General features: G+C 38.7%; 1 protein-coding gene across 1 annotated transcript in view; it reads right to left on the reverse strand.

The window, feature by feature from the left end:
• The window catches only part of PTH2R (parathyroid hormone 2 receptor), a 141,491-nt gene that overhangs the window by 90,798 nt on the left and 27,846 nt on the right, over positions 1–22,847 (reverse strand). The window contains exon 2 of the mRNA XM_070070279.2: positions 996–1,098. Within this exon, the coding sequence (XP_069926380.1) occupies positions 996–1,098 (103 nt within the window). The remainder of the gene's footprint in view (positions 1–995; positions 1,099–22,847) is intronic.

A 22,847-nucleotide genomic window follows, 5' to 3' on the forward strand; every position in this document is an offset into this window, starting at 1 on the left:
TCAATCACAATATTTTTAATATTTGGAGAATACCATGAAGCATATATCAAACTGCATATTTTATTTCAGGGATATAGATTTTAAAACAATATCTGCTGCATTTAGCTTATTGAGAATGTAGGGAGCTCAGTAAATGCTAACCCACTTCCATTTGAATTTGGAAATAATTGAGAAATCATATAAAGAGTCAGGCTGATAGGGATAAAATTATCATTTCATTAACAAAAAGGTTTTTTGGAGAACATGACTTAGTGTGTATACTTAATTGCTCCTCTGAATTGGACTTACTACCTACAGCTGCAGGCAATATTCACAGAGCCCACCCTTCCTAGGACTAACCAGTATGCATGCTCTCTACAAGCAGACGGATCCCAAAGAGTGGCCTGAGGACAAGGCTGATGTGTACATGCCCAGTTGCTATTCCCAAACTCATTGGAGAGTCAATTCTTCCATTGCAAAGGCAAATCAAGGCGGTAAAGAGATGAAAAAGGCATTTTGTGATTTGATTATTGTTCATAACATCTGTGTATATTCCTGTGGAATAGTGGTCTTTCTACTTGTTACTTGTAGAATTCCTTATTTAGAGGAGCATTAAGTCTGTGATTATAAAGTGAATTGAAAGTATGTTATGAAAAAAAAAGAAAAGGAAGGAAGGAAGGAAGGAAGGAAGGAAGGAAGGAAGGAAAGAAGGAAGGAAGGAAGGAAGGAAGGAAGGAAGGAAGGAAGGAAGGAAGGAATGAATAAGGGAGGAAATTAAGTATCATTATATTCTTAGAATCATAACTATGAAATATATGAACTCTGTTCTCTCTATATTAGTAAATAACAATGTGAAATTTAAAAAGAGATGAAAAGAGTGTTATTCTGAGACACATCCTTCTTCAAGGAAACATGGACTGACAGATAAGGATGTCCCTAAGAGGAGGAAAGAGTGCTATCTCTGGGAGGATTGAACAAGGGACACAAAGGGAACACAATTTTCTTAGCTTCTTTACCTCCCTCCTGGGTCTGAGCTGTGATGTTGAGCTCGCACTGTACTTTGGCTTTCAGCATAAGCACGATCTGCTCCTCGATAGTAATGGTGCCAAAGGAATCCAGCTGCAGAAATGAACAAAGCACATACACCCCCATCATCATGTTTTAAAGTCATGATAAAAGCATTCATCATTTCACCTTCTAATATAACTTAAAACAAACTTTGATATTAGACTGTCTGGAACAGTTCTTTATATGAGTCAAAATTCCATTTCCATCAATGTATAAGATTTTAGAATAAACATTCTTTCACTAGATCAGTGTAAAGAAAAAAGTTCCATGCCAGAATTGTGAATAAATTTTTAATATAATTACTTAAGATAACTATAAAAAATAAACTTTGAAAAGTCTCTGGAAAGTTATGAAGACCCAATATTTTATTAATTCTCTAAAAATAAGTCAGTTAAAGCACATAGAGAAATGGACTGAAAGACTAAATTTGACTCTACCAAAAACTACCAGTTAAACCTAGAAAAAAATTATTCAATATCTTTGAGCTTTGGTTTCTTCTTCTATGAGATACATGAGTTATTTCAGAGTCTAGTTATCTCTATGCCTAAGTACTGAGACTCAACAACAATAAGATATGCACCAATATATCCATTATCCATTCCATCATTAGTTAAATGGTTTATATGAAAAACAAAGTACTTGACATCATAGTAAGGAGCTTTCATTTTCAATATTTTTTTTTTGACAGGCAGAGTGGACAGTGAGAGAGAGAGACAGAGAGAAAGGTCTCCCTTTGCCGTTGGTTCACCCTCCAATGGCCGCCACGGTTGGCGCGCTGCGGCCGGTGCACCGCGCTGATCCGATGGCAGGAGCCAGGAGCCAGGTACTTCTCCTGGTCTCCCATGGGGTGCAGGGCCCAACCACTTGGGCCATCCTCCACTGCACTCCCTGGCCACAGCAGAGGGCTGGCCTGGAAGAGAGGCAACCGGGACAGAATCCGGCGCCCCGACCGGGACTAGAACCCGGTGTGCCGGCGCCGCTAGGCGGAGGATTAGCCTAGTGAGCCGCGGCGCCGGCTCATTTTCAATATTTTGTGTAGTACATTTTCTTCAAGTTAACAAAAATCTCAGGAGGAAACTCATATCAGAAAGTATCAGAACTACTATGGATGCAGTCCAGGGATGGTAACTGAAGAAACCACACTGTCACAGTAATTTGAACTTTCCTTTATACAGGAACCTGCCCTGAAAATCAAAGGTTTCTCAAAGTATTCTCAGAAAGCCACTATTATACAAAGTTGTATGGTAGCATTCAATAAGACCTCAACATATACATGCTTCTTTGTATTGGACATCTTTCACTAGTGATCTCAATACTCATTCCCACCCTGAATCATGCTCTGACATATGGCAAAGGAATAATAAATACTTGAGTGAAGACATCCAGATCTAGTGTTTTTGTTTTTTTTAATAATTTACAACTGGAGAAGATGGCCCAAGTCCTTGGGCCCCTGCACCCACGTGGGAGACCTAGAAGAAGCTCCTGGCTTCTGGCTTCAAATCTGCACAGCTCCAGCCATTACTGCCAATTGGGGAGTGAACCATTGGATGAAAGACCTCTCTCTCTCTCTCTCTCTCTCTCCCTCTCTCTCTCTTCTTTCTTTCTCTCTGCCTCTCCTCGCTGTGTAACTCTTTCAAATAAATAAATAAATCTTTAAAAAAAGAAAGAAAACAGCTCTCTCTAAAAAATAAATAAATAATTTACTACTGGTAGTTTTTTTAAGATTTATTTATTTATTTGAAAAGTGGAATTACAGAGAGGGAGAGGTAGAGGCAGAGAGAGGGAGAGATCTTCTACCTGCTGGTTCACTCCCTAAATGGCCTTAATGGCCAGAGCTGGGCCAGTCCAAAACCAGGAATTTCATACAGCTCCCCTATGTGGGTCCAAAGGCCCAAGCACTTGGGTCATCCTCTGCTGCTCCCAGGCACATTAGCAGGGAGCTGGATTGGAAGCAGGGAGCATTGCCAGAACTCAAATGGGTGCCCATATGAGATTCCAGCACTGCAGATGTTGGCTTACCCCACTATACCAGAGAACCGGCCCCTAGGTTGAATTTTAATACTTGTAATGGAAAAGAAATTCTTCAATTGGAAAAACTTATTTAATGATTTATTTATTTATTTGAAAAGCAGAGTTACAGAGAGAGAAGGAGAAATGGAGAGAGAAAGAACTCTTCCATGCACTGATTCACTCCCCAAATGACTACAATGGGAAGCCAGTGGCCAGGAGCTGCAACCAGGTCTTCCACATCAGTGCAGGGCCCAAGCACTTGGAGCATCTTCTGCTGCTTTCCCAAGCACATTAGCAGGGAGCTGAATCAGAAGTGGAACATGCGGACTCAAGCTGACACTCACATGGAACTGGAAGCTTATCTCACCTTGCCACAATGTCATTCCCTATGGGAAAATTTTAATTGCAATGGAATAAATTTTAAACATGATAAATTATTCACAAGTATTTGTTCAAAGTATGGTACATGTACTACCTGGATCAATGACTGTGTAAAATGTAGATTCTTGGACTGCACACAAGATATGGCAAATCAGAATTTATATACAAAAGTGAAGAGTGGTAATCATCATGGGAACCCCAGGTGATTCATGATTTCACTTTAATAGGTTTAAGAATCAACGTATTTTAAGATATAAGATAATACTTGTCAAGGTTCAATCAGAGAAGCAGAACTACTAGAAAATGTTATAGATTGTAGAGAGAGAGATAAAGATAGAGATCAGAGTAGAATCAAGCAATTTTTTTTAGGTATTTGATAGTAGACAATCATGGGAGATGATTAAACATTCTCTGGAAAGTACTTTTTTTTTTTGCTGATTATGGAGCTAGAAATGCACAGGTCAGACAGGTAAAAAAAAGAACATTACTGGAAAGAGAGGAAAACTAAGAAGCAGCCAGAGCCTTCAGAATGAGCTAAAAACCAAGGATGCACTGGGATCTGTATTAGGTATTGGTGCCTACCACCTTGATAATGTGGGTATGCACCAGGAGAAGCTGACACCTTTCATCATGGACCTAAACATGCACTTGCCCAGAAATCAGGGGCACTAAAGGACCCAGGGAAAGGTGGATCAGGTACAAACCTGGATGCTACACCACACCAGGAAGATGAGCCTGTGGATAAGTAACACTATGTGTGAGACACAAAAGTGCCTGCCTTGACCTTCTGAGTATAAACACCAAAATGGGTGTTGCATCATCTCTGTCCTCCACCACTCATTTTAAACACATCTCTTGTGGCTGACCCTCACCAAAAACATAGAGGGAAATTTTGTGAAACATAGTTTAACCTAGTCAAGTCAACATATTACAAAGCCACCCAAACCGATTTCTATCAATTAGGCACCAATATACATCTCTTTAAGCCATAGTTAACTTCCAAAACGTCCAATGATGAAGCCACACTTCCATCCAGCCTGATACAATTCATTCAGTACCAAGAGTGATTCAGAGGAAGAGAATTGTAAAGAGGGAAAATCTGTATTTCCCATATATAGCTGTGTAGCAAATTATGCCTTAAAAAACCAACATTACGTTTCTCATAGATTGGAGATGCTGAGCTGGGTAGGTCTAGGTCAGGACCTCTGCTGACTACAGTCAAGACTTTGGATGCCGTCACTTGAATATTTTCTGGGACTAAGCATCCATTTCCAAGTTGATCTCACGTTTGGTTACTGGCAAGGGGGCTTCAGGCCCAAAGTGACTGTCAGGAGGAAACTTCACTTCCTCACCTCACGGTTCTCTCCATGTGAGTTCTTGGGTGTCTTTATTCCATGGCAACTGACTTCCCACAGACCGAGTGATTCCAAAGAGAAGGCAAGAAAGAAGCCACAGGCCTTTAATGTCAGTTCCACCATATTCTATTTAAGAGTCATCAATTTTCCACTCAAGGGGAGAAGCATTCATCTCCACCTCTTAGAGGAAGTTATCAAAAATGTTGTAAATGTATTTTTGAACAACCACAGTTTCCTAAAGGTGGTAATCTACTTTCTAGAAAAATAATTCTAAGTTTTGTGCCTCCTATAGATTTATTAAAAATAATAGGACCCAAGCCGGCGCCGTGGCTCAGTAGGCTAATCCTCCACCTTGCGGCCGGCACACCGGGTTCTAGTCCCGGTTGGGGCGCCGGATTCTGTCCCGGTTGCCCCTCTTCCAGGCCAGCTCTCTGCTATGGCCAGGGAGTGCAGTGGAGGATGGCCCAGGTGCTTGGGCCCTGCACCCCATGGGAGACCAGGAAAAGCACCTGGCTCCTGGCTCCTGCCAGGATCAGCGCGGTGCGCCGGCTGCAGCGGCGGCCATTGGAGGGTGAACCAACGGCAAAAGGAAGACCTTTCTCTCTCTGTCTCTCTCTCTCACTGTCCACTCTGCCTGTCAAAAAAAAAAAAAAAAAATAGGACCCAGAGCTTTACATTTTGGTTTACTGCTAGATTCTTAGAAATTCTTAAAACAAATAAGATGATAAAACCAATCAATTTACCTAAGTGACAAACTCCCAATAATATAAAACCTTTGAAAATCCAAACCTTTAATTTCAGGATACAAACACACTTATTATCTACAGCTATTATCTTTAAAAAATGATAAATGAGCCTTTTTATATGGTGCAATAGTATAGACTGAGCATTAGAAATAAAGATGTTTACATCATTGGCCTTAGTAAGAAGCTTAAACTGAAATCTAAAACAGCTACTTTATTATCAAAACATTATCAGAGGGCTGGCGCCGCGGCTCACTAGGCTAATCCTCCGCCTTGCGGCGCCGGCACACCGGGGTTCTAGTCCTGGTCGGGACGCTGGATTCTGTCCCGGTTGCCCCTCTTCCAGGCCAGCTCTCTGCTGTGGCCAGGGAGTGCAGTGGAGGATGGCCCAGGTGCTTGGGCCCTGCACCCCATGGGAGACCAGGAGAAGCACCTGGCTCCTGGCTCCTGCCATCAGATCCGCGCAGTGCGCCGGCCGCAGCACGCTGGCCGCGGCGGCCATTGGAGGGTGAACCAACGGCAAAGGAACACCTTTCTCTCTGTCTCTCTCTCTCACTGTCCACTCTGCCTGTCAAAAAAAAAATTATCAGAGAGAAGAATCAAAGGTTCCCAACATATAGAAATGATCAATGTTGGGGCTGGCATTCTGGTGCAGCAGATTAAGCTGCTGCCTGCGATGCTGGTATCCCCTATCAGAGAGCTGGTCTGAATCTCCACTTCTAATCCAGCTCCCTGCCAATGTGCCTGGGAAAGCAGCAGAAGATGGCCCAAATACTTAGGCCCTCTGCCACACATGCAGGAAACTAGGATGGAGTTCCTGGCTCCTGGCTTCAGCCCAATCCAGCCCTTAGCCACTGTTGACATTTGGGTAGTAAACCAACAGATAGAAGATACCTCTGTCTCTCTCTCCTTCTCTCTGTCACTCTACCTTTCAAATAAATAAATCTTTTTAAAAAGACAGACCATAACAAATTTGCTGTATTTTTTAAAAGAAATAATAAATGTTTGAGGAGATGGAAATGCTAATTGTCCTGATATGATTATTGCACATTATATACATGGGTCAAATTACCTACAAATATATAAAGATATTATGTGTCAAAATGTAAAAAAAATCTTATTCCTGAAATTTATGGATTTCTTATTTTCTAGCATATAGCATAAAAATAAGATCAGGTGTTTTAGAAATTTCTGGGCCATATTACATTTCAATGCCCACATTTATTTTAATAATTTTTAGGAAAGGAGAATAAAAAAAATAATAGAATCATATGGTAGTTCACTCCCCAAATGCTCAAGAGCCAGGAATTCAATCCAGGATTCCCATGTGAGTTGCAAGGACTCAACCACTTGAGCCATCACCACTGCCTCAGGAAGCTGGGATTGAGAATAGACCCAGGACTGGAATCCAGACACTGTGATATGCACACCGCTGTCCCAAGCAATGTCTTAGCTGCTGTACCAAACACTCATCCCAAAAACAAACTTTTGGATTGGAATACATAACAGAATTTTAGTTATCAGGATAACACAACACAAATTCTGAGTTATAAGTAGTTATGCTGAAAGTGAGCCATAAAATTTCACATATCAAAAAGAGAATGAAATAGAAATGGATAAGTCATCCAAGTTGCTACACCAGAAAAAAAAATACTCCCTTATATTCATTCCCTTAGAACCATGAAAGTTTCCACCCTCCTCCTTTTTTTTTTTTAACTTCAGTTAAATAATTGATTTCTTTTAATTCAATCCATAACACCACTGGGTGAGTTGTAACCAAGTTTCAGAACTATAAATTTGATTCCAAGAAACTTGACTTTAATCATCAAATGAACATTTCAAATCACCCCTTGTATAATTTTTACTGGCAAATACTAATTTTCGTTTCCTTTTGTGCTAATACATTTTTCATTGGAATAACCTTTTCAGCAATAGAAATGGTAGCTTCTAAAGATACTTTTTTCTAAAAATATGACCATTTGTTTAGAATGTGATAATTCATGGTCTGTTAAATTGACCCTTAGTCATCTCCAACGACAGCAAAAATGTTTGATGTCTTCTAGATTTCTTTCTCTCATCTCTTTGTTTCAGATTTAAGTATTTTTGCCTTAGAGTGACATTAAATGATAATGTACTTAAAAACAGAAGAGCAGTTTTCATATTCAATGTCTATTACTCAAAAATCAATCATTGTATCTGAAAATGATACATTTAGAAAAATAGATGTTATTAATTTTTCCTGGGCAAGATACCATTTATTGTTTGAAATAAAATACTGAATTCCAGTCTCACATACTTGATAAGTAAAAGCAGTCAAAATATTAAAATGTGTATTTTATTAATATCCTTTAAAGTTGTCATTATAGATAACAATTGTTAACAACAGGATATGCAAATTGTTACAGCTTGCAAGCTGACAAAGAAAAAAAGGCACAAATTAAATTACAGAAATGGGAAACAGATTAGCAGTTGTGAAGGGTAGAGGAGTGGCAGGGAGTGGAAAGCAAGAGGATGTGGCTATGAAAGAGCAACAGTCAGCATCATTTAGTCAAGGAAAGGTACTGGCTGGTGACTGTATCACAGTATCAAATCTTTCACTAATGCTGTAAGATGTTACCACTAGGGGACACTGGATAAATAATACACAAGTTGTCTGTTATTTCTTCCAACTGCATGTGAATTTACAGTGATCATAAAAAATATTTTTTTTAAAAAAAAAGCAGCATTCTGTCCTAACTTAAAAACATAATACATTTTAAAATTACTTCAATGAATGAAAATTTGCAACAAGGTGACTGTAAAAAACTAGGTATATAAAAATATTCTGTTATTAGTTTATCAATTTATAAAGATAATACCTTCAAAAAGTGTATATTTGTACAATAAACTTCAGTTTAATTGGAAAGCAGTAAAAGAAAATTTTATTTATTTATTTATATAAAAGCAGATTACATGTTTTTCATATATACGGATTTATGATCATGCGATACCTCCCACGCTCCTTTACTCCCACCTTCCCTCCTCCTTTATTTTTCTTTTAATTTTTGCGATCACATACTTTCGATTTACTTTGTAATCACAAGCTTAATCCTCTGCTAAATAAAGAATTCAACAAGTACTAACTAGAAAAAAAAATCACTGTTCCTCAGAAGGAACAAGGCTATAAACAATAATCAAATCTCAATAAGTCAATTTCACCCATGCACATTTCTTTTTTAAAGGCACTCTGTGTATTAGCACAAATCAGAGAAAGCATATTTGTCTTTTGGGGACTGGCTTATTTCACTAAATAATGATCTACAGTTGCAACCATTTTGTTTTGAAAGACAGATTTATGGCTGACTAGTATTCCATAAAGTATATATGCCACATTTTCTCTATCCAGTCATCTATGGATTAACATCTGTGTTTTTTTTTTTTTTTTTAAGATTTATTTATCTATTTAGGCTGGCGCCGCAGCTCACTAGGCTAATCCTCAGCCTTGCGGCGCCGGCACACCAGGTTCTAGTCCTGGTTGGGGCGCCGGATTCTGTCCCGGTTGCCCCTCTTCCAGGCCGGCTCTCTGCTATGGCCAGGGAGTGCAGTGGAGGATGGCCCAAGTGCTTGGGCCCTGCACCCCATGGGAGACCAGGATAAGCACCTGGCTTCTGCCATCGGATCAGCGCGGTGCGCCAGCCGCAGCGCGCTGGCCACGGCGGCCATTGCGGGGTGAACCAACAGCAAAGGAAGACCTTTCTCTCTGTCTCTCTCACTGTCCACTCTGCCTGTCAAAAAATTTTAAAAAAAAAGATTTATTTATTTATTCATTTATCTGAGAGGTAGAGTTAAAGACAGTGAGCGAGAGAGACAGAGAGAAAGGTCTTCCTTCTGTTGGTTCACTCCCCAAATGGCCGCAATGGTCAAAGCTATGCCGATCTGAAGCCAGGAGCCAGGTGCTTCTGCCTCATCTCCCATGCGGGTGCAGGGGCCCAAGCACTTGGCCCATCTTCCACGACTTTTCCCAGGCCACGGCAGAGAGCTGGACTGGAAGAGGAGCAACCGGGATTAGAACCAGGTGCTCATATGGGATGCCGGCACTGCAGGCCGAGGATTAACCTACTGTGCCACGGTGCCGGCCCCAACAGCTGTGTTGATTCCATAACTAACCTATTATGAACTGAGCTGCTATAAACAGGGGTGATGCAGATAACTCTTTCACATGCTGATTTCATGTTTTGGATAAATCCCCAGGAGTGGGATGGCTGGATCATATGGTAGATCTATTTTCAGAATTCTGAGGAATCTCCATACTATCTTTCACAACGGTTATAGTAGCTTATATTTCTACCAATAATGTATCAAGATACTTTTTTGTCCACATAATTGGAGCATCTGTTATCTTTGATTTTTGGGTGATAGCCAATCTAACCGGGGTGAGTTGAAAACTCACTGTGGTTTTGATTTACATTTCCCTGATGTCTAGTGATCCTGAGCATCTTTTCATGTGAAAATTAGGCGTTTGTATTTCAGCATTTGAAAAATGCTTGTTTATATCCTTAGCCCATTCCTTAACGGGATTGATTGCTTTATTGTTTGTCTATTTCTTTGCTTTCATTGCCTGTGCTTCTGAGGTCTTTTCCAATTAGTCTTTCTTTTTTTTTTTTTTTATTAGTTTTTGCCCCTATCAATTTCTTTCCCTGTGATGGCTTTTCTCTTTGGACTATGCCTTTGTGGCTTAGTGGAGTGTCTGCTGTTTCAGTGAATACCCAGAGGCATGTGCTAAGTGTGGTCAGGGAGCTCTGCTCAGTGTTCCAGGGTGAGGGGAGTGTCCAAGGAGACACCCAAGTGCCTATTTTGGTTTTTAGTTCTATTAGTTTTTGCTTCACATATTTTGCAGCTGCTTTTTGATACACGAACATTGAAGATCATTTTTGTCTTCTTGCTGAAGTGAACTTTTATCATAACATAATGTTGATTTGGTCTTTGCTCTGAAGTCTACTTTATATGATATTAATAGAGTCAGGGAAATGGAGGTGTCACCTCGTTCCTGCGCAGTTTAAGTGAAATTGTTACAATATTCATATATTCTACTTCAGGTAAACATGAATTAGTAAATCAAATATATTTAACAAATGTCACATTTTCACTCTTGTGTGGAATACAGAGAGAATATAAAAACTGTGTGGATGTCATATTGTTTAAAATATACTTATAAACATTATCTTCATTGAACTCAACCATCTAATGATAAAATGCCCTTCTTCTTCATTTTATGATCACTGTCATGAATCTCACATTATGTGATAGATATGTGTGTATACATAATATCTACCTAAGAAGTGAATTTGGCAAAATGTTAAAAACCATTAAATCTTAAATTTAAAAATTACTGCTCTAGTCTAGAGGATAATTTTAAAAAGGGAGAGAGCATAGTCTCAGAGAAGAATTAGGGAGAAAACGGCAGAGGAAACTCCATGCAAATTAGAAGGAAGCTGTGGACCCATGTGGAGGGTATGGACACACACAACTCCGAGCCCCAGCAGCCAAAAGCCTCAGCACCAGCTTTGGAGAGGCAAGTGAGACCAGACTGTAGCAGCCCAAGCCACTGGAGACAAAGCTGCAGGAAGAACTTGGTATTAGTCCAACTTGGAAAACTGTGGGGAACAGTGTACCTGCTAACCTAGAGGGGAAAAAGGGGTGGGCCATGTTTCCCTCTCTGCAACCCACCAGCATCCTGTAACTAGCCGAGAGACAGCAGGTGTCATTTTGGACATACATAAGAGCTGTGCCAGCTTGTGTCCAGGTACCCAGCAACCAACCAAGAGCCTACATGGTCGGTGCTCCCTGATTCTCTGGTGAGGGTCATTGCTGCGGGATCCAGGCTCACACCAACGAATGCACAGATGTTTGTGTGGTTCTTGTGGCAATGTGGATGAATACTGTAACCACTGGAGCTAGCACCCAAGCACTGGTCTCCTCTGAGGAGAGGAGGTAAGAGTGAAAATACACCAACAGACCAAAACAAACCTCCCCTCTGATAAGAAAATAAATAAATATAAGTGATGATATTTAAAAAAACAAGCTATTGCCCTGGGGAAAATATTATTGAATCATCTAATGTTAATTAAACCACCAACCATGAATGCACCTGCCTTTTTCATCTGTTTTTATAATTCAACATAAAATATTAAAAACAAATAAAAATGTGGGCTGGCGCCGTGGCTCACTAGGCTAATCCTCCACCTTGCGGCGCCGGCACACCGGGTTCTAGTCCCGGTCGGGATGCCGGATTCTGTCCCGGTTGCCCCTCTTCCAGGCCAGCTCTCTGCTGTGGCCAGGGAGTGCAGTGGAGGATGGCCCAGGTGCTTGGGCCCTGCACCCCATGGGAGACCAGGATAAGTACCTGGCTCCTGCCATCGGATCAGCGCGGTGCGCCGGCCGCAGCGCGCTGGCCGCGGCGGCCACTGGAGGGTGAACCAACCGCAAAGGAAGACCTTTCTCTCTGTCTCTCTCTCTCACTGTCCACTCTGCCTGTCAAAAATAAAAAATAAAAATAAAAAAATTAAAAGAACAAATAAAATGCACAGCATATATATATGTGATGTATGTGTACATACAAACACACACACACACACAAATATAAAAGTGTCTCAGTCTCAAGTTTATAAATCTTTCTCAAAATGACCTCTAACTCAATCTAAAATCCAGTTTGTTTCACAAATTTGACTGCAAATTATACAAGATTACCATGAACCTGTTCACACAAGAAGCAAATTCAAAATTGTTTAAGTACAAATAAAAGTATCTATAGTGTGGCTCACAAACCGTTAAACAACATTAGGAAGGTGATAACATTGAGTTGTCATCCTTCAAACCAGTTTCTCATCCTTCTCTCTTGCATTTGAACTACATGTGTATTTATTATAGATTTATGTATTTTAGAAACAAATGAGGGTCAGTTTCCAAGAGTCATATAATGATTGTAGGAATGCAGAATAGATTAGTGGTTGTCCGTTGTTGGGCAGGAGATGGGGAAAGGATGAGGTTGTGTCTATAAAAGAGTAGTAGAAGGGATGTCTGTATTGGAACAGTTTTGTGTCTTCACTGTGTTGTTGACCACATGCAACTACATCATAATAGAATTACAGAAAACTAAACATACCACACACACAAATGAGTACATACAAAACTGCTGGAATCCAGAAACGCTAGCTAGACTGCATCAGTGCCAATGTACTGTTTATGATACGGTACTATAGTTATAAAAGAAGCTACGACTGGGAGAAACTGAGTGAAGAGTATGCAGTATCTGTGTATTATTTCTTACATTACATGTGACTCTATTGTCCTCTCAATATGAACAAACTTTTTAAATCATTTTATAAAGTGTTTAATGAATTGTCTAGCTTAATTACTATAATCAAGAGAAACATCAAGTAAATTTTAGATTACACATACATTAAGTGCAATGTAGTTTGTTATTTTGAGCTTAAATAAGGTTAAATATATTAGACTACTTGCCAGAAAAAACTGAGTGAAAAAGAAATTATGCATTCAATAGTTACTCATAATGTATAGGTTTCTAGAAATATAATAAATTCCTTTAATCTTTCTTTGTAAAGTACAAGGGGCCTTCAAAACTTTATGGACAATGGTCATTATATTTTAATTTCATTTCTCCACAAATGAAAATTTTGAATTACCATATATTTTATTTAATTAATCATTTATTTAGTATTTCTTTGAAACTTTGATGAAGTTTTCTTTATTTTTCACATAGGTTCTATGCAATTCTTATGCTCTTTTTTTTTTCTTGACAGGCAGAGTTAGACAGTGAGAGAGAGAGAGAGAGAGACAGAGAGAAAGGTATTCCTTTTCCCATCGATCCACCCCCTAAATGGCGCACTACGCTGATCCGAAGCCAGGAGCCAGGCACTTCCTTCTGGTCTCGCATGCGGTGCAGGGCCCAAGCACCTAGGCCATCCTCCACTGCACTCCCTGGCCACAGCAGAGAGCTGGACTGGAAGAAGAGCAACCAGGACAGAATACGGTAAACAACTGGGACTAGAACCCGGGGTGCAGGCACTGCAGGTGGAGGATTAGCCTAGTGAGCCACGATGCCAGCCATTTTTTTTTTACTTTTATTCAGTAAATATAAATTTATAAAGTACAGTTTATGGATTACAATGGATTCCCCCCCATAACTTCCCTCCCACTCGCAACCCGCCCATCTCCCACTCCCTCTCCCATTCCATTCACATCAAGATTCATTTTCAATTACCTTTATATACAGGAGATCGATTTAGTATATATTAAGTAAAGATTTCATCAGTTTGCACCCACACAGAAACACAAAGTGTAAAAATACTGTTTCAGTACTAGTTATAGCATTACTTCACATTGGACAACACATTAAGGACAGAACTCACATGAGGAGTAAGTACACAGTGACTCCTGTTGTTGACTTAACAATTTGACACTCTCGTTTATGGCGACAGTAATCTCCCTAGGCTATAGTCATGAATTGCCAAGGCTATGGAAGTCTTTTGAGTTTGCCGACTTCGAACTTATTCTGACAGGGTCAGAGTCAAAGTGGAATTTCTCTCCTCCCTTCAGAGAAAGGTACCTCCTTCTTTGATGGCCCTGTTCGCAGAGACCTTTCATTTAGGTTTGTTTTTTTTGTTTTGTTTTGTTTTGTTTTGTTTTGTTTTTTTCCCAGTGTGTCTGGGCTTTCCATGCCTAAAATACTCTCATGAGCTCTTAACCCAGATCCAAATGCCTTAAGGGCTGATTCTGAAGCCAGAGTGCTATTTAGGACATCTGCCATTCTGTAAGTCTGCTGTGTATCCCGCTTCCCATGTTGGATCGTTCTCTCCCTTTTTGATTCTATCAGTTAGTATTAGCAGACACAAGTCTTGTTTGTGTGATCCCTTTGACTCTTGGACCTATCAGTGTGATCAATTGTGAATTGAAATTGATCACTTGGACTAGTGAGATGGCATTGGTACATGCTACCTTGATGGGATTGTATTGGAATCCCCTGGCACGTTTCTCACTTCACCATTTGGGACAAGTCCAATTGAGCATGTCCAAAATTGTACATCTCCTTCCTCTCTTATTCCCACTCATATTTAACAGGGATCACTTTTCAGTTAACTTTCACCACTTAAGAATAATTATGTATTAATTACAGAGTTCAACCATAGTACTAGAACAAAAAAAAATACTAAAAGGGATGAAGTATTCCCATCAAGGTGGCATGTACCAATGCCATCTCACTAGTCCAAGTGATCAATTTCAGTTCACAATTGATCATAATGAAAGGACTAAGAGTCAAAGGGAGCACATAAACAAGTCTAGTACCTGCTAATACTAACCAATAGAATAAATTAAGGGGAGAGTGATCCAACATGGGAAGCAAGATACTCAGCAGACTCATAGAATGGCGGATGTCCTAAACGGCACTCTGGCCTCAGAATCAGCCCTAAAGGCATTCCCATCTGGCTGAAAAGCCCATGAGACTATTTCAGTCTGTTGGCCATTTGGATTTCCTCTTTTTGAAAAATGTCTATTGAGGTCCTTGGCCCATCTCTTAAGTGGGTTGTTTGTTTTGATGTTGTGGAGTTTCTTGATTTCTTTGTAGATTCTAGTTATCAACCCTTTATTTGTTGCTTAGTTTGCAAATATTTTTTCCCATTCTGTCGGTTGCACATTCACTTGCCTGACTGTTTCTTTTGAAGTACAGAAACTTCTCAATTTGATGCAATCCCAAATGTTAATTTTGGCTTTGACTGCCTGTGCTTCCATGGTCTTTTCCAAGAAGGCTTTGCCAGTACCTCTATCTTGCAGGGTTTCTCCAATGTTCTCTAATAATTTGATGGTGTCATGTCGTAGAATTAAGTCTTTAATCCATGTTGAGTGGATTTTTGTGTAGGGTGAAAGGTAGGGGTCTTGCTTCATGCTTCTGCATGGGGAAATCCAATTTTCCCAGCACCATTTATTGAATAGACTGTCCTTACTCCAGGAATTGGTTTTAGATCCTTCATCAAATATAAGTTGGCTGTAGATGTTTGGATTGATTTCTGGTGTTTCTATTCTGTTCCATTGGTCTATCCGTCTGTTTCTGTACCAGTACCATGCTTTTTTCATTACAACTGCCCTGTAGTACAAGATTGTTTTAGCTATTCGAGGTCTCCTGTGTCTCCATATGAATTTCAGCATCATTTTTTTCCAGATCCGAGAAGAATGTCTTGGTATCACATTGAATGTATAAATTGCTTTTGGGAGAATGGACATTTTGATGACATTGATTCTTCCAATCCATGAGCATGGAAGATTTTTCCATTTTTTGGTATCCTCTTCTATTTCTTTCTTTGAGGTTTTGTAACAGTAATAAAGGCCCTCCCAACAAAGAAAAGCCCAGGATCGAATGGATTCACTGCTTAATTCTACCAGACATTTAAAGAGGAACTAACTCCAATTCTTCTCAAACTATTCAGAACAATCAAAAAAGAGGGAATTCTCCTAAATTCTTTCTATGAAGCCAGCATCACCTTAATTCCTAAGCTTGAAAAAGATGCAGCAGTGAAACAGAATTACAGACCAATATCCATGATGAACATAGATGCAAAAATCCTCAATAAAATTCTGGCCAATAGAATGCAACAACACATCAGAAAATTCATCCACCCACACCAAGTGGGATTTATCCCTGGTGTGCAGGGATGGTTCAATGTGCACAAATCAATCAATGTGATACACCACATTAACAGACTGCAGAAGAAATACCATATCATTATCTCAATAGATGCAGAGAAAGCATTCGATAAAATACAACACCCTTTCATGATGAAAACTCTAAGCAAACTGGGTATGGAAGGAACCTTCCTCAATACAATCAAAGCAATTTATGAAAAACCCACAGCCAACATCCTATTGAATGCGGAAATGTTGCAGGCATTTCCACTGAGATCTGGTACCAGACAGGGATGCCCACTCTCACCACTGCTATTCAATATAGTTCTGGAAGTTTTAGCCAGAGCCATCAGGCAAGAAAAAGAAATTAAAGGGATACAAGTTTGGAAGGAAGAACTCATATTATCCCTCTTTGCAGATGATATGATTCTTTAGTTAGGGGACCCAAAGAACTCTACTAAGAGACTATTGGAACTCATAGAAGAGTTTGCCAAAGTAGCAGGATATAAAATCAATGCACAAACAAAAAACAGCTTTTGTATACACAGGCAATGCCATGGCTGAGGAAGAACTGCTAAGATCAATCCTATCCACAATAGCTACAAAAACATTCATATATCTTGGAATACACTTAACCAAGGACGTTAAAGATCTCTACGCTGGCCATTTCTTATGTTCTTTTTTAGTTATTTTATCTTAAATGCTGTTAGTAATTTTATCATGCTTTCTAAATGGTATGTTTTTATACATAAACAAATTGTATTTTTATATTTTTTTTATTTATTTGACAATATGGTTACAGACAGTGAGAAAGACAGAGAGAAAGGTCTTCCTTCCATTGGTTCACTCCCCAAATGGCCGCTATGGCCGGTGCTGTGCCAATCCGATGCCAGGAGCCAGGTACTTCTTCCTGGTCTCCCATGTGGCTGTAGGGGCCCAAGCACTTGGGCCATCCTCCACTGCCCTCACAGGCCACAGCAGAGAGCTGGACTGGAGGAGGAGCAACCGGGACTAGAACTGGTGCCCATATGCATGCGGGCACTGCAGGAGGAGGATTAACCACGCTGATTCATATATTTTATATTTTAATGTCATTCTTGAACTTCTGTTAGCTTTAATAATTTCTAATAAATTCTAATGGCTTTCTCATAAGGTTACTAAGAACATCAGCAAATAATAGAACAAAGTCAAAAGTGATTCTAAGGTATTTGTATTTTAACATAGAGTTTAAATTGCTTTTTCATGTTTTGAAGTGACAAAATTGGTCTACTTTGTGATATTTTCACTTCCTTTCTTGTCTCAAGATACTGCTGACCTGAAGTTACTCTTGGATTCACTAATTGACTTCTCTGATTTTATCCAGAATGTTCTAATGACTTTCTCATCCTAGTGAAGCACAGATGTACTACCCTCAAAAAACTATTTGTTCCTTATAAACAACTTTCTTGGAATAAATAGATCTGGAATTTGTTCAGATAAATAAATAAGCACATGTCTTCTCATCACTGTATTTTGAAAATGAACTAAGTTGCACTCAAGTGAGAAGACATCCAACTATATATCCTAAGTAACAAAATTTGGCATAATCAGTTTCCTCTTTCTCCTTTCTTTATGCACAACCCAAGTACCTTGTTCCCAAGACATACCAAAACAAACACTGTTTAAAAACATAATTTTACAATGTATGTAATCAGAATCCTTAATGAATTTTTGTATATAAATACTGAGAAAGGTATTTCTGTAATATTTCCTAAAACTGATGTGAAATTCATTAATCAATACTGAATTATAAACTCTTTAAAAATATTGCCAAAGTTCAAGGCCTAACACTAAACTTTTTTCTTCATTGCTTCTTTTTTTTTCAAAGTTTGACTCTGAGAAGCCCATAGTGGCTGACATATTGAAAAGGTGAATCACCTACTTTCAATATAATCCTGAGCTCACAAAAATCATAGTAAAACCTTACCATAGCCAGACCATAGTAGGGCAAGTCAAGGTGTTCAGTTTTTATTGCTGACAAAAATGTAAATAATTGATGATAATTAAGTCCTTAAAAGTGAGTTAACTTAAAAAAAAGTAAGTTAACTTGGCCATTCATATTACTAGCTAATAACACATGAAAAATTCAAATATCTCCCACAAAGTGCTTGCTGATAAGTAATACAACAAATAAACATAGGCTTTAAACATTTTACATTTTACATTGTCACAAGCTTTGAATTTGTCCAATTAAGCCATTTTCTACTCCAAAGAAATTTTTACACCATCAATTATGACACATCTCAGCAGATTCCACTTCAGGTTGTACTGAATTAGTACTGAATTGAGTATATCTCAACTTCTTTGATAATTTTCTCACTCACAGACTACATTGAGAAAACCCTTCAGGAAGATCAACCCAGCACTGACACCTCAAATAAATATCTAATCAATATCAATAACATTTGTAACTCATCAAGAGCCAATGACAACATAAAAATCATTTTCTTTGCTTTTTAATTGATTTTTAAAGACATTTATTTGAAAGGCAGAGTTAGAGAGACAGACAGACAGAGAATGTTCCATTTAGAAGCCAGGAGCTTCATTAGGTTCTCCCACATGGGCTCAGAGGCCCAAGTAGTTGGGCCATCTTCTGCTGATGTTTCAGGCACATTAGCAGTTAGCTAGATTGGAAGTGGGTGAGCCAGGACACAAACCTTGCACCCACATAAGATTCTAGCATTGCAGGCAGCCGCTTAACCTACTCTGCGACAACACCAGCTCCTTTAATTGGCTACTGATGTTGCTACAACATCTACAACTCTAAGCAAATATTTTCTCCAAAAGAAAAATAATTTTAAACTAGTTATTTTCTCTGGACACATTTCTTTATGCCTACTATAATCAATTAGCATTCTATTATTTAACCATTGGTAAACGGCTTTCCTTTCTTAACAAATTAGAATCTTACTTTAGTTGCGGCCTCATTCTTTAAAAGGAATTATGTAATTAGATATCCTATTTAAAATTTTCTATTTTTATTGACTTAATGCTATATTCTAAGTTGATAATACTGTAACAACTGCTTAATCTGGTAACATCAACATATACTGTTTTCTATTAGCATAGCTACAATGTTATGAAATAAAAAGACAGCAATTTTTCCATTTTACTTGATAACAAAAGAATCCACATTATACTATGCCTGAGAAGCAAAATGCTTAGTCTATTTTTCTCTCCTTATTTTGACACAATAGGTCTGCATTGATAATCTTTAAAAAAGTAAAACAAAATGAGAAAAACATGTGGCATACTTGATACTTGTCAAGTTACAAATGCATTACTGTCATTCATGGTGCACCAAGCATCCATGTGAAGCAAAGCCCTGTCAGAACTACTCAACTCTGATATATTGCATCAAAACAGCCATGACTCGGGCCGCCGCCGCGGCTCACTAGGCTAATCCTCCGCCTAGCGGCGCCGGCACACCGGGTTCTAGTCCTGGTCGGGGCGCCGGATTCTGTCCTGGTTGCCCCTCTTCCAGGCCAGCTCTCTGCTGTGGCCAGGGAGTGCAGTGGAGGATGGCCCAGGTGCTTGGGCCCTGCACCCCATGGGAGACCAGGAAAAGCACCTGGCTCCTGGCTCCTGCCATCGGATCAGCGCGGTGCGCCGGCCGCAGCGCGCCGGCCGCGGCGGCCATTGGAGGGTGAACCAACGGCAAAAAGGAAGACCTTTCTCTCTGTCTCTCTCTCTCTCACTGTCCACTCTGCCTGTCAAAAAAAAAAAAAAAAAAACAGCCATGACTCAGCCACGACAAATGATGAAATCCTGTCTTCTGCAACAAAACCGGTGCAACTGGAGACCATTATGCTTAGTGAAATAAGGCAGTCCCAAAAAAATATGATATGTATTCTCTGATATGTGGTAGTTAATATAGAATACAAAAAAGTATAAGAATGAAACTGGCATCTTATTATTTGATCATTATTGACAGCCTTTGTCTATATTCCTGTAGAACAATAATCATTCTAAGTAATAAATAATATTAATAACTGATATATTATTAATAACTAAAGTTCATTGTATTCAAATTTCTTCCTTCTTTTCTAACTAATGTCTTTTTCTGTTCCAGAATCCCATCATGACATTACATTATATTTCATTGTCATGCCCCCTAAGGTCTTCTTGGTTGTGACAGTTTCTCAGATTTTCCTTGTTTCTCATTATCTTGAAAGCTTTGAAGCTCACTGATCAGTTCTTTTGTATGATGTTCCTGAATTGGGATTTGACTGATAGTGGGTTAATATATTTTGTGAAGGAAGACCACATAGATAAAGTGTCATTCAAGTAACATCACATCAAGAGTAGATACCATGAACATGCCTTTACTGTCAACATTAATTTAAGTCCTGCTTCTAATCTTCAACTATTTAAAATGTGAAAACCATTATTATCTCCTGGAGCATACAGAAGCAGGTACTGGGCCAGATTTGCATGCCAGAATATAGTTTGCCAATTCTAGTGAATATTAAAATTTTAGAGCAAACAATTGAAATATATTAAATCCAAATTACCTATTCTAATAAAAAATAACCATAAGAAAATGTGCACTGTTTTCATTAGCTATATAAGATGCAAAGGATAGTCAGGAAAAGGAAAAATACAATGGTTAATGCTTTAGAGGATTGGGGAACACCATGAGGAATGTAAAATGTAGGATATTTTATATCTATACATGGATGAAGCTCAATACAAGAAAATCACTAACTACTATTGTTAGCATATGTATCAATAACATGAGCTACATCATGAATGTTACTTTGGTTTTAATTATGAAATAACTCAGAGTAACTAATTAGATAATATAGATAAATAAAACTTTCCAAGAGTTGAACATTTCAGAAATGTGAAAATAACACAGGTTCAATATTATAACTATTGTATATTCACCCATGTTAACCAGTTTCAAAACTATTATTAAAAAAATGCTGAATTCAAGAAAGTAGATCTTATGCTATCAAAATCATAACAGAACTCAAATTCCATTTTGAAGTAACACATTTTACCTGAGTGCTCAATCTTCTGGACACCTTCATTCCTTTTAAGCATAATTTTTTTTGCTACACATTAATGATACTTGATAGTGTCCAAATTCTGTCACTTGATTCCATTTTTACAGATTCTGGCTGTGTGCGCCATGTTTGGTGGTTGTTTTTAAAACAAATAAGAATGAAATAAATATATATTTATAATATTTATGAACTGTTTTTCATTTGCAATTCTTTTTATATACAGAAGATTAATTTAGCATATATTAAGTAAAGGTTTCAACAGTTTGCACACACATAGAAACACAAAGTGAAAAATACTGTTTGAGTACTAGTTATAGCATTAAATCACAATGTACAGCACATTAAGGACAGAGATCCTGCATGAAGAGTAAATGCACAGTGACTCCCATTGTTGACTTAACAAATAAACACCCTTGTTTATGGCACCAGCAATCACACTAGGCACTTGTCATAAGTTGCCAAGATATGGAAGCCTTTTGAGTTCGCCGACTTCGAACTTATTTAGACAAGGTCGTAGTCAAAGTGGAATTTCTCTCCTCCCTTCAGAGAAAGGTACCTCCTTCTCTGATGGCCTGTTCTTTCTACTGGGATCTCAGTCACGGAGATATTTCATTTAGGTCATTTTTTTTTTTTTTGCCAGAGTGTCTTGGCTTTCCATGACTGAAATACTCTCATGGGCTTTTTAGCCAGATCCAAATGCCTTAAGGCCTGCTTCTGAGGCCAGAGTGCTATTTAGGACAGCCACCATTCTACGAGTCTGCTGTGTATCTCGCTTCCCATGTTGGATCATTCTCTCCGATTTTTATTCTATCAGTTAGTATTTGCACACACTAGTCTTATTTATGTGATCCCTTTGAATCTTAGTCCTATCATTATGATCAATTGTGAACAGAAATTGATCACTTGGACTAGTGAGAAGGCACTGGTACATGCCACCTTGATGGGATTGAATTGGAATCCCCTTGTATTTTTCTAACTCTACCGTTTAGGGCATGTCAGCTTGAGCATGTCCCAAATTGTACATCTCTTCCCTCTCTTATTCCCACTCTTATATTTAACAGTGATCACTTTTCAGTTAAGTTTCAACACTTACAAATAACTGTGTATTGATTACAGTATTCAACCAAAAGTATTAAGTAGCACAAACAAAAAAAAATATAAGAGGGATAACATTTTGAGTTATTCATCAACAGTCAGGGCAAGAGCTGATCAAGTCACCGTTTCTCATAGTGTTCATTTCACTTTAACAGGTTTCCGTTTTGGTGCTCGGTTAGTTGTCACTGATCAGGGAGAACACATGATATTTGTCCCTTTGGGACTGGCTCATTTCACTCAGCATGGTGTTTTCGTGATTCCTAACAGGGATCACTTTTCAGGTAAAATTAAACACCTAAGAATAATTGTGTGTTAATTACAGAGTTCAACCCATAGTACTAGAACAAAAAAAATACTAAAAGGGATGAAGTATTACATTGTACATCAACAGTCAAGAAAAGAGCTGATCAAGTCACTGTTTATAATGGTGTCCATTTCACTTCAACAGGTTTCCCCTTTGGTGCTCAGTTAGTTGTCGAAGATCAGGGAGA

The sequence above is a fragment of the Oryctolagus cuniculus genome, chromosome 3 (assembly GCF_051225735.1).
Source record: "Oryctolagus cuniculus isolate XC-2025 breed Fujian yellow rabbit chromosome 3, ASM5122573v1, whole genome shotgun sequence".
In the NCBI taxonomy this organism is placed as follows: Eukaryota; Metazoa; Chordata; class Mammalia; order Lagomorpha; family Leporidae; genus Oryctolagus; species Oryctolagus cuniculus.